The sequence below is a fragment of the Sus scrofa genome, chromosome 8 (assembly GCF_000003025.6).
Source record: "Sus scrofa isolate TJ Tabasco breed Duroc chromosome 8, Sscrofa11.1, whole genome shotgun sequence".
Taxonomy (NCBI): Eukaryota; Metazoa; Chordata; class Mammalia; order Artiodactyla; family Suidae; genus Sus; species Sus scrofa.
The window spans coordinates 129,868,315-129,881,835 of record NC_010450.4 but is presented as its reverse complement, the minus strand read 5'-3'; the positions used below and the strand labels follow the sequence as shown (position 1 = coordinate 129,881,835).

General features: G+C 42.3%; 1 protein-coding gene and 1 long non-coding RNA gene across 2 annotated transcripts in view; both read right to left on the bottom strand.

The window, feature by feature from the left end:
- LOC110262189 overlaps positions 1–1,382 on the bottom strand; it is a 105,456-nt gene extending 104,074 nt beyond the window's left edge. The window contains exon 1 of the long non-coding RNA XR_002346871.1: positions 166–1,382. This is a non-coding gene — a long non-coding RNA (uncharacterized LOC110262189). The remainder of the gene's footprint in view (positions 1–165) is intronic.
- The window catches only part of GPRIN3 (GPRIN family member 3), a 59,535-nt gene continuing 49,340 nt past the window's right edge, over positions 3,327–13,521 (bottom strand). The window contains 1 exon segment of the mRNA XM_021101761.1: positions 3,327–13,521. Within this exon segment, the coding sequence (XP_020957420.1) occupies positions 12,347–13,521 (1,175 nt within the window). The 3' untranslated portion in view covers positions 3,327–12,346.

Below are 13,521 nucleotides of genomic sequence, written 5' to 3'. Positions count from 1 at the left end.
GTAGGGAAAGGGGGCCTGTGGTACCCATCTAGCCAAGTCGGCCTCCAGGTGCACAGAGCAGGATGAATAAGGGTGACGGTGGAGGAGGAAGAGCAGCTAGGAGGTCCCCAGCACAACTACATGCATCTCCCATTGCTTCAGTACTAAAGTGACTCGTGTACTTACCCACTAAAGCTCCCCTCAGATGTTTCAGGGACACTGATACTTGAGCACGGAAGGGTTCCTGGGTCCTGGTTTGGGAAGCAAAGAAATACACATGTCCTTGATGGCACAGTTACTCTTCCGCAATTTCGAATCCTTCACCGAGAGCTGTATTCGCTTTCTATTGCTGTGTAACAAGTTACCAGAGACTCCGCAACTTGAAACAGTACACATTTGTTATCCTGACAACTTCTGTAGGTCAGAATTCTCAGGCCAGTGAGTCTGGATTCCCTCCGCGGTCTTGCCTGGCTGGAATCAAGCTGTCGGTCCTGGCGGCAGTTTGCACCTGAGTTTGGGGCTCCTTTTCCAAGCTCTCCGGGTGTGAGCAGAATTCCTTTCCTTGCAGTCTTAGGGCTGAGTTGCTGTTTTTCTTCTAGTCCCCAGCTGGGGACACCTCTCAGCCCTTCCAGGGTGTCTGCAATTCCGTGCCACCTGGCTTCTCCCTTGCTATCCAAATGGGATGCTTCGCTTTCTCCAGGGCCAGATGGAGTGTGTCTGACTTCTGGGACCGGCTGGAGAAAAGTCTGCCTCTTAAAGGGCATGCGATTCGGTCTGGTCCCCACCGAAAATCGTTTTATTTTAAGGTCACCTGACGGGGAACTGAATTACATTTACAAAATCACCTCCCTACAGGGATTGATTGAATAACTGGGGGAAGGTGTGTGCATATGAGAGGTCGGGAATCTCCGAGGCTATCTTAGAACTCAGCTATCACAGCGGGTCTGAATAAATCCAAGTGGAATCACCTGGGACTCTGCCGCCACAGCCTTGGCTGTGTCCCTGACCTCAGAACCTAGGGTGGCCTTGGGGTCTCTGGACGAGCTGCAGCTGCAAATGTAGATGCTTTCAGGGCCCAAGCAGGTAGCAGGGCTCAGTCACATGACCGTCTAGTATTTTTTGTCCACACAAAGCTTTATGTTATGTGGTGAGGTCATCATTAGTGACATTGAGTAATTCCGTTTTGGGGGACCCCCCCCTTGATTCAGCAGGCACTGGTTATGCAAATCGCAAATACCACTTCCGTTCAAGTTAACATTGCTCAGTCTCATGGAATAATCATTATTCCGTTTACAGTTGAAAGTTCTCTCCTTCTCAGGCCCACAGACCCCCAAGAACAAGAGGGTCGTGGGAGTTCCCTTGCAGTGAAGCAAGTTAAGGATCCAGCATTGCCACTGCAGTGGCTCCACTCGCTGCGGGGGTGTGGGTTCAATCCCTGGCTCAAGAATTTCCACATGCCAGGGGCACCGTCCCAAACAAAACAACCCCCATCCCCTGCAAGAAAACAAAAAGAAAGAAGGCTGTGATTTGCATTCTTGTTTCTTTCCACCTGTTAGAGGTTCCATTTCTGCCAGATAACCTAAAGACCAGGGAAAGATAGGAATGTAGAGGTTCTGGAAGGTTCGTATTCTCCTGAATGTTGCATTCTCTGGCAAGGGTTTACCTCTAGCCCGTTTCCATGGGCATTCTGTGGATTCTTTAGAGAACCCTCCCCCTATGGTCCGCCCCACCTTACATCACATGCATGCGTGTGGTGCTTCTGGGCTTGTGTGTGGGCGGCACACGCGCACTGGCTCCTCCCCTTCCTCCCTCCAAAACACACCTCCCCCCACACCCCATCTCCGACCTTTTCATGCAGATCAAGTACCAAGTCAGCCCCCTTGAATCTGGGAAGTCATCTCCAATAACATTCAGCCATTGGGGATAGATGTTTGTTAGCAGAATGGACATATTTATATATATTTATGATGCTTGCTTATACAGTTTGCCACATCTCTCTGTTGCATTCATCTTTTTTGTGACTGATTTGTAGATGTTCTTCCTATTTGGGGGGCGTTCTGATATTTTGTCAGGTATATCACTTCTCTTTTAATTTGCATGTGGAATCTTATCATATCTAAGTTTTAAAGTTACCAATGGTTTCTCCTTTCCCCTCCTTTTTTGAATTGGTAATAGTTTAATTAGCATTTTAACTTTCTATTTCAAAAGTCATATTTATATGACAAAATTAAACTTAATCAAAATATTTGGCTGATTTTTAAAGATCTGATAACTTTAAACGTTTGAATGTGTTATCCTTCCGTTTTAAACCCAAAGGGAAACAGGGTTAAAGTCACAATTTAGGTATGTCATAAGCATATTTAAGACTCTTCTTGGTACTCTTCTAGATTTATAAAGCGTTTACTCAGTTGAAGCAAATGACAAAATGCCAGCCTGTTTATGATGGAACAATAAAGTTTAAGCAAAGAGCGCAAAACTCAGAGGAGTAAGGGAGGGTCCATTTGCTTTCCCTGTGTTATTTAAGCCTCACGATTTCACAAAGCGTGTGTTGTTATCCTCAGTTCATAGGTGAACACAGCCTCGAAACGTTAGGTGACTAGGCCAAGGAATTTAGTTTAAAGCTGAAATTTGAACCCAGGTTTCTTTGACTCTAAGCCTGAGTGATTGTCACTATATATATATTTTTTTGGACATCCAATTCGTATATCTCAAATATCTCACACTGAAAAAAAAAACTGACCCGAAAAAATGTGCCTTAATAGTAATACCTCTCAAGGTTGATATATTGTTAGTTTTAAATATATTAGTTTTATTAATGGTTAAACTGGATTGGAGGCATGGCTGGGCTTTCTGACTCCTTCTAGGAACCTAAATTGCAGGATCCCCATTTATTTATGCCGGAGTGGGCAGAGCGGCTGGAGCCACACAGCCACACACCTGGATGGCCATGGGCAGAGGCAGCTAACCCTGAACACGAGACAATATAAGCTTGAATATAGGTTGTCCATGAATACAGATGTGCCCTCTACCCCACCTCCTCCTGTATTTCCATGAATGCCAACCCCTCATCCCTTGCACCAGATAAGAGCAAAGGTTCATACGTGTGCACGCATACACACTCACCCCCCCCACCACTGTGCCATCAAGAGGGGGAAAAACCACTGCTCCTGATGACCTGCAGCCATTGTTAATTTCAGGAGAATTCTATTTTAATTAAAGGGAAAAACTCTCTTAATGGAAATATTTTCACAATGAAAATCGGCCAATTCTAAACATCTAGGGCTAAGAGAACAATTTTGACAGCAGTGGCAAAAGCAATAACAGCAGTAACAAAAAACAAAGACTAACTTTTAATCTATAGTGTGTTTATTATGGAAAGTGAAATGCAAAAAAAAAATCATATTTGAACATTTTTTGAGGGTAAAATGAGGTCACCAGTTGAAATTTATTCATTCATCCATTCAAAAGTAAAATCCAAAGAGAGGGTGGACGTGTAGGTAATTTCAACATCTTGACCCATTCTCATAGATATCATAACATCCCATCTTTTTTTTTTTTTTAGGAAATGAAACTTTATTAGTCGGTCAATTTCAGAAGGATGGACACTTTCTTAAATAAACAATTTAATGAGCTTTGTATTTAGACATCATGAAAAGACATAACTTTAGAGTCTAATAGTGATACATTCATAAATGGAATTTCATTTAAAATATTACTGTTTCTTCAGTGATTTAACATCACATTTCAGTTTTAGGCTTTCTCCACTGAGTATTTACACACATAAATGATTTTTATATTGACATCTATAATTTTTCTGAATGGCATTTAAATTAATACACATCTTCCAAAATAATTACATAAATTTGTCTGTTAAGCAACAGTAAATATTGACATCAAGATTTCATGTATGCTGCTCTTATAAAGAAGTATGTTTTCAGTAGTTAAAAAACACAGATAGCTGCAGTTGTGATTGTAGTGTTCTTATGTTTGGTTAAACGTTTATTTGAATCTAAGATATAAATATGGCACATTCAGTCTTTAAAACATGAATATGTATTAAATGGTATTATTAACTTTCTACAGAGAAGTGGTTATATTCGTACTTTGCCACACAACATTCTCTACTCATTGGCAATTCTGGTATTTCCATTCACAACCTCAACCTAATATCCAGCCAACATAATGTGTAGTGTCAAGGAATTGGGTCAAATCATATTGGGTTTTAGGAACCAGATCAGACTTTTGGATCTCTAATTAGAGACCTTTCAATTAGAAGAAATGAGAGAAACTAAAATAGCCTCAATTCACTGGTTGGGAGTGTGAGAAATTGACTAACGATGCTTACCTTGTTATTCAGTCCACACCGTGTCACCTGTGGTCCATACAAGTCACTAACTTGAGTCCACCTTAAGGAAATCCCACCTGCTATGCTCCTCTTATTCTACCAGCATCATTTGGAATTTAAAAGAATATTTGACTCTTTGACTTCTCTTTGGTGTTGCTCAACCTTGCTTTGCTGATCTCAAGAGAAGAATGCTCAAAATCATGTTTCACTTTTTTTCCCCGTACACTCCTGGGAAATCTAGGGCTACCTCTTTTATCAGCCTGTGCAAACAAACATACTAATAAATGCACCAGGGAAGTCAATAAAACATTAATTGGTTTTTCTCAGTGTTTCTCATTGCCAAATACAAAATTAGGTGCTTAAAGAACAGCATTAAACCTTTGAAGCCACTTAAGTACCTGTCTGTGCCTCAGTAAGGCACCAACTAGACTTTTGTGGCCCAGAGGGGCTGGGCTTCCCTAAGCACCAAATCTGCTACCAGGAAGTAACACCATTTAATGGGGAGCGTCTGATCCAAGAGTAATATAGGTAAAACGGAGCAGTCATGAAAAGATGCAGTTTTCAATTCACTGTTTGAATTTGTGGTTTATTTAAATCTACCAGTGAATAAAATGCATGGTATGTGTGCATGTATAGGTAGGTCAGCTATTTACAGATAGGTTACGTATACATTTTTATGTGTAGAAAATGAAAATACACATAGATTAGCCCTTTGGAGGCTTTTGAACAGCTGTTTCCTCTTCCTGTGTTCCTGCAACGGCTTTGAGGATGGAGGTAAATCATACAAGGTATGTACACAGTCACACCCATAGCATGTGCATTCTGGTCACACATTTAACGGGAGAAGATGTGTGAAGCATGTAAATCAACCCAGGGGTCAAAGAACTGACCTTACCTGTGACTAATGGCATGAGGAATTAGCCCTGGCGTGCTTAGTAACATGCCGATGTGCTGAGTGCTATGTTCAGCCTTGGTGATAATAAGGTTATCTACCCTCCGAGATGATTAAAAGGAGAAACAACAGCCCTTTCTGACCTTCAAAATGAAAGGACAAGTTCTGTTACAGAACACACACACACACACACACACACACACACACACACACACACACACACACACTTTTGTTGGTCTTACTCACTTTCAGACGTGTGCCTACCCCATGACAAAATGTGGCCATAAGATGGGATATAACATGTGAATTTTTTCTACACATAAAAATAGAAAAACCAGCCACTCACAGACGGTGCACACGTAGAGAATATACTGGAATACCACGACCAGCTACAGGGTCTACACAACATATTGTTCACATATTAGTACAGCAGAGAGAAATATATTAGAAATGCAGTCATTGTTAGCATATTTCCTTCTTGGGTTTTCAGGCCCTGTTGACCTTTCTCAACCTCAGGAAAAGGTATTTCCAGATGCCCTTAAGTCAAGAATTAGTCTCTCCTCCCCTCTAGGGTTTGAGGAGCATGACTGTAATTCCGCAATCTCCCAATGGACCAAATCATCTGAAGACATGATGGAAAGCGTTATGAAGAATAATTCACTCGAGGATGCAGTGAAAATAAATGCTAATAAGTCTACACTGAAATTAAGAGAGACTGATAAACATGGGTACGCCTCTTCTGCTCACTTAATAGTTTGCTCTGTGCATAATATAAAAGCAATAGGAATAAGAAAAAAATCTTTAACTGCTCAAAAGTTTTGCTGAAGAATGATTTAATTTTTAAAGGAACAAAGAGTTAATGCTAGCAGCAATGTTCAAAAACAAGCTATCCTCTTCACCCCAAAGTAAGCAGATGACACCCCACATCTTGAGCTCTCTAACCAAGGTAGGATTTCGCCCCCCCCCTTTAATTCTCCTCAACACGCTTGAATCAGAGGGACCCTCTTGTCATGATGATCACATGACATAATCTCCTGTCATGATGATCAACCATGCCGGTTGATCTTCAGTGTGTTTTCTGAAGTGTCAACGATGTGATTTTTATTCCAGCCAAACGATTTTGAGCTTGGACCCCAAGGGCTACTCAAAGAGTTAGTATTCAGAACGCCCCTCTGGAACATCGTTTTCTGTAAGGCAGTATTTGAGGCCCCTTTGGATATGATTACTCATGTTTTAGTCATTTTGCTTTTGAGGAACCCCCCCCCCATTTTTTATTTTTTTCATGGCTAAGGCTGGTAATCCTCCAGGCAGAGTTAACGGAATGCCCCAGGTTAGATGTCCAGGAAGCATAATTACCATACTTTAACCCTCCTTTCCATCACGTTTCTGGTTGGCCTGTCTTGAGTTTTAAGCTAGCAAGATTCTTGGGGATTCCTTTGGGCTTGGCTGGTGTGAAAACACAGCTGTTAACCATAAAATCCAATGCTCACTAGTGCTGTACCTTTTATGGAGCTCCTAAACAAGGTTCTCCAGCAAGAAAGCAGAAATCATGCCTTTGCTTATGTTATGCTATGAGTTACAGTCAGTCTTCATGGAGCAAACCATAATTGTATAATGGTGTGCCTATAATAGATGCACTTGCTGGTATAACTGCCTCTTTTTGGCACATTATTGCTTGGCTTTAATTTCATTATCAACAGTCTTTATTCTCATGGTGAGTATCTGAGATATCTGGGTCTTAAAAAAAACACCACCAAACTTGTGAATAACATCTGGTTGCACGGTTCTGGCTTCTGCGATCATTTCACCAAGGCCCATGGTTATTTACATGTCCTTTGTAAGTATCATGACCTTGACTTACCTAATAGCCAACAGTCATTTTCAGGGTTTTTTTGTTGTTGTTGTTGTCGTTGTCTATCTACACATATATACAGGTGTGTTGGATTTACTTCGAGAGAGGTTATTTGGTTGTGGCAAGTGAGTAGTTTAGCTGGTGAATGTTCACAGTTAAAAGTAGCTGTAATGAACTCTGGCAGATGTCACTGATTGTAAGAGAGAATTTTTCCGCCTCAATCCATCTTCATTTTTGTCCTTGGTCACTGCAAATCAAGTTTATTTTATTTCTGCAGCCAAGAGAATTCCCCCCCTCCCCAAGAGTAGGGTGAAGTTCAGGAAGATCCGTTCCAGTATGTACAAGATTATTTTTTTCCCTTTTGCAAAAAATGTCTAAAACGTTGTAGACATCAAGCCATGTATCTGCGCAGATGACATTTATAATTACTTGTGGTGTCAGGATTTCACTAAGAAGGGTAGCGTTACAAGGATGGGCGGGAGATTCAGCCTATCACCTGCTAATTGCCAGGTGCCAGCAGCTGACCCACCTTTGGAGAGATTCATCCCAAAGGGCACACATGGAAGAAAAGAACATTGCTAACAGAAAACAAGATGCTCAGATGGGAATACAAAGTAGCACACATGGAGGCAGACGTGGGCGAGACTTCTGATTTACTGTGTAGACCAAACAAGGGTGGAGACAAGATGGTCATTTGTCTAAGAGTCTGCTGAGTTCACTGTATCATTATCACAGAGGAAAATTCACAGGCTTCATTTCTCAAATACCGCTAGGATGACACTGGAGAGAGGAGGCAGTGTCATCTCCACGGCAGCATTGTAGACGATGAGTTAAGTCAGACAGGCAGAGGCCCACACAAAGGTACAGGTGCCCAATTATCAGAAAAAACCCATATAGCCATATGCAAACCTTATCCTAATGTATTTTTCTTATTACTGATTCTTAAAAAGTAGACAAGAGGTGTGGGGAATTACACAGGACCAGCGGTAGACCCTTTTTTTTAAACACTTGCACAGGATGTAGGAAGAAGAGAAGACAATTTCTCTCATTTTGGCAGCAAGATGATAACAAAGTGGATACAACAAAGGCCCAATAGTGGACACTAACGGCATACTCACGTATGTGCTCTGTAGAAAATTTGAAAAGTTGCGTCATATTCTAGTCTTCATGTGGCAATATACAGGTATTTCTGAATGACAGAAACTCGCAGAGATGTGAGGAAGTACATTAGAACAGGAACCACGAAAGCTTAAGACTCTGGGATACAACCCAAAGATGCTTTTCTCATCTGCTTTTTACTTTAAGATGACAAGCTCCTATTAAGGATTTGGTTCCAAAACCCAAGGGATACGTTACACGTGCATATTCAGTCCACTTTATTTCAGTGAGGGTATTGAACTGATAATATGGAGAACAACAGTAGCCAAAAATAATAATTATAACCATCCTAAAGGTTAAAAATCATCAAAAATCAAATTATATTCGATATAGCGGAACTTGGTCGAGGTAGGAAAACACAGTAATATTTTTCACAGATATTTCATTTTGGATGCCAACAAAAAGGTCTCTGGTTAACTTGGACCTGACACAATGTTCCACTTCCGCCACTGATCCAAAAGGCAGAGCTTAATTAGGACTTTCCTGTATGTAAAGCAGTTGGTCTGTGGCATTGGGGCCATAATCCAGAAAGCCATAACTAGAAAAGCACTGAAGATAAAGAAATCCATGACAGCTGCAGTGATCACATTTTTCTGGTCGTCACAAAAATAGAAAAATCAATATTTAAGTGAAAAATTCTAGAATTCCCCAGGTAAGCCATATAGCATCTTCACCTTTTAAATATTTAGGTGTTATAACTCATCTTTTGTTATAACTCATCTCTCTTTAAAATCAATATTTAAATGAAAAATTCTAGAATTCCCCAGGTAAGCCATATAGCATCTTCACCTTTTAAATATTTAGCTGTTATAACTCATCTTTTGTTATAACTCATCTCTCTTTAAAATCAATATTTAAATGAAAAATTCTAGAATTCTCCAGGTAAGCCATATAGCATCTTCAACTTTTAAATATTTAGGTGTTATATAAGTAAATATGGCTTACTTGTATTTTTTACTTAATAAAATATTTCCTCCATTTATTGCAACAACTAAACGGCATTCAAGGCACCAAAACAGAACGAAAAGAAATTAAGGACCGAAAGAGCGTTCAGCCCAATTTGTGTCTTGCAGGTGAGGAGGTTCAAAGAGTCTGCCATGTAAATTGTCTTGCAATTTCATTTGTTGAGTGAACCTAAGGAAACACAAACGATGTCTGGAATTTGTCTGCTGTGTCATGGTTCCAAGTGAAAGAACATTTTCAAGTCGAGGTTTTATCGCGAGAGTCCTTACGGTATCATGATGCGGAAACACTGCTGTCTTGACTAGGCTCCTGTCTTATTTCTCCATTTGATGATCTATTTCTGTGACTGTTTTTCAAAGCTGTTCCTTCTATAGGGCTCAGGGAGTGGGAAGAAAACTTCTGTAACATTTTGGGACAATCTTTAGAGTGTGGTGAAGATCGTTGAGTAGAAAAAAAAATTCAAGATTTAGAAGTAAAGGTGAGTTCCAGTCCCAGAGAAAATCCAAGTTACTCCATCACACATTGTTTTAATTTGAGGGGGCACCACTACAACACCAAATTTCGTTTTCTTTATTTAATTTTATTAATTAATTAATTTTTCTTGTCTTCTTAGGGCTGCACCTGGAGCGTAGGGAAGGTCCCAGGCTAGGGGTTGAATTGGAGCTGCAGCTGAGGCCTACACCATGGCCACAACAATGCAGGATCCGAGCCGCATCTGAGCTTGCAGCAATGCCTGATCCTTAACCCACTAAGTGAGGCCAAGGATTGAACCTGCATCCTCATGGATACTAGTTGGGTTCTTAACCCACTGAGCCACAATGGAGCTCTTAGCAGTGTACTTTTCATGTGTGACAAATGCCTACAACTGCCTTCATCCTCCGCTTCCTTTCACTATTTATAAGTCATGTGGTTACTCCAAACTCATGAAAACAAATACCATCACCAGATGCTGAATTCTCCCTTTTCTCCCAGTTTAATGCAGGAACAGCCTGTTCTAGCCAGTTCAGAGCAGAGGGTGACCTGGGGCCTCCCATCTGGAGTGGGTGCCACTGACAGCTGCGGCTGTGTACACAGGGTGTTTCCCTGTGTGTACACAGCACCTATGCCAGACTGTGAGGGACATGGCGGGGAGGTGACATCCTGGCAAAGGCATCTCTCCTACAGAAGGGAAACGGGCACGCGACAAATGGGTATTTTAGGCCGAGAGAGAGTTTTAGACTGAATGCATTAATAGTAATTTGATGGCTAATTTAATGGTAATTTCTACTTTTGATACCCTTCTTAATAGAGGCCCGTTGGTAAGAAACTGAAACATGGGCTTTATGAAAAAATCCATTCGAAGTTCCAAGCCTAGCACCTGTCATGGCCCTTCTCTGGCTCTGAGAATGCCGTGCCTGTGGTCTGTGTCTGCACCCTTCACGGACAGTCCAATTGCTTCGAAAGAATCCATGGTTAGTTCTTAATTTGTTATGTCAGGTGTAGCTGTGGTGTGCATGTTTAGGTATGATTTCCCCTTTGTTGAGAATCTGCAAAAGAGAATTGAAATAAATAATAATAATAATAAAAAAGCCGACACAGAAATTGTGAATTTACTGCACCCATGGCATTTCTGAGAGAGAGAGAGAATATATGGCCGGACCCTCTTTTCTGGCTCACCCAGGGCAATGGGTTTAGAGAAGGCAGCTTAAGCCCCTCCAGCCTCTAACTGTGATTATCTAAAAGCAAGGTACAAACCAGCAACATCCCTACAGCAAGACGAGGAGCCAAGTCTCTGCAGAACTCTTGCTCCTTGCCCTCTTCCCTGCTACCCAGACTCAGGTCATTGCTGGTCATCCCAGCCCCGGGCCCCGCATGACACTCGTGGGCCCCAGGACTCACTCCCCTTATGGGGCAGGTGAGGGCTCAGCTATGCTCTCAAGCACCTCAGTCCATGCAAAGCTCACACGGTGTTTTAGACAGGTGGCTCCTTTTATTGGGTTTGAACATGAGATACGATGGTATTTCTCTTAAAGCCAATAGGCTTGCAGAGGTTACCCCGGTACCACAGATGAGACTTCAACGATTAGACGATACGAGTCTACAAACAGAAGCAGTGAGGAAGCTTGTGTTCTATTTGACTACATTTTCTCCTAGAAGCCACCAAACTAAATCAAACCAAAGGGAAAAAAAAAACCCTGCATCCTGTTTACAGGCGTCTCCATTAAACACCTTGTTTTTGTTACTTAGGAGTCTTGTTTGTTTCAACACAGAAAAAAAAAAAAAAAGATTTTGGTAATCGACTATTTATAAGTCCTTACCAGAATCGTAATGTCTTGGTAGAATGTTATTGGAAAACAAACAACTTAAAGTTTAGTATTATCAATAATTCGATGACTCTTTTTCAGAATTCCGTCACATGTACTTCCTCCAGGGTAAGGAAATATGAATTTAATCTAATCACAGCCACAGAGATGACTTTTGCCTTCAGTGCAGGAAAATGGATATCTATATAACCCATGTTTTATTGTGGGTATTAATTTTTCCTAATAGAACTCTCTTACATTTATCGATAGATACAACAAGGTTTATAAAACGGGTTATCTGCCGATGTTTACAATATTCCTTCCTATTGGGCATTTTAAGCATTTAAATGCTTTAATTTAATATCCTCTTGCTGAGGAATGAGTCACATTTCAATTTTTTACATGTTATCCGCTCATCACCTACTTCAAGTTGTCTGATAATAGCATTCTTACCGCAGCAGTCTAGAAAGTAGAGCGGTAGAGCGGTGCTTTTGCTATTTTTCATGGAAAGCAGGGATTTTAATGGAAATACCACAGTGTGATAAACGGAGGCAGTGATACAAAATGACACCTGTATATTGATGTTAGTTCTACCAGCAACATCATATTAAAAAACCCAGTGAATATTATTTCCTCCTAATTAAGGTCATGAAACTCCAGGGAGGCTTGCTTCTTTTCTTTCTTTCAAATTGAAATGATGTTTTATTGATGAAGCCCCAATCAAAGGAAACTACCGTTCTTAAGAGCAATTTCCTAGAGTTAATCGCTGCTTTCGCGTCCTGGTCTCTCGGAAAAAACTAAGGAAGCTTTGAGACCCACCAACGGACACCTAGGAAGACCCCAAATGTACGCAATTGCTTCCGTACATGTTCCTTTCAATCTAACACAGAAGAAGGAGCAGGGCGAACACAGCAGTTGGGGCGTCGGAAGTTCTGCAGCATGGACTGGAAAACACTGTGCTGCCTGCCTTTGAGCTTTTTGTTTGAAGAAGCATCCGAGGAGATGGATCTCCGGCTCTGGCTGTTTTGAGCTTTGATTAATTTCTCGTGTTCCCTGATCTGTCTTTGCAAATGGTTCTGGATGGCGATGCCCAGGGACTCCGGGTCCAGGGAAGCTCCATACACCTCCCAGGTCATGCCCTGCTCGTCCCACACCACATCCCGGACACGCTTGGACTGTTTCAACTGCAGCTTGGACTCGGCACCAAGCTGCTTTTTCTTCTCTCCTGGAGTGAGTCCCACCTGGGCGGCCGCCGCTGTCACGTTTAACTTTTGCTCCTTGAGGAATTCGCTGACCCGGCTGCCCCGGCGGGGGCTGGCTTTGACAGAGCGAGAAGGGGTCCTCTTGCCAGAACCTGGGCTGGAGTCCCCCATGGCATCAGATGGCAGGCTGAGGCTGGCGGCCGTCTTGGTCTGTCTGTTGTCTTCCACGGTGACCTCCTGGCTTTTTCTAACTGGGGAGGGTGTAGGACTGGAGGCTGGCGCTGCCCCTCTGCTTTCTTGAGACTTGGGATGGAGCAGTAGGGTTTTGGCTTCTGCCTTTGCCCTTGCGTCCAGGATATCGAGGCCAGGAGGTTCTTCTTTTACTATCTGAGGAGATGCAAGCCTCTTTTCTCTTGTATCCCCTTTACCAGCAAGATCCAAGCTTTCAGACTGGTCAGCTTTGTTGGCAGGGCCACAGGAGCTGGAGAATTTGCAGTCTGGGTCAGTTTTGTGGCCATTGTTGCTTTCCGCTGCAAACTCAGATGGCTTCATTTCAAATTTCCCAAGACTTGTTTCAGCCTGATGTCCTGCACTGAGAGAAATCTGGTCACTGGGGCTAGCTTTCAGGGAGGTAGAGTGGGTACCCAAAAGCTGTCTGGAGGCGGGCTCTTCCCTTGCTGGGGTCATGCGTGCTGACCTCCCGTCTTCTTTACATGCATCCTGAGCCACGTTGACTGATGAGGTTTTAGGGACCCCACCCAGTGGGCTCACTGATTTACATTCCAAAGCTGCCGACACAGCTGCAGCAGCCTGGATGTGCACCTCTGGCATGATGCCCGCCCCCCGGA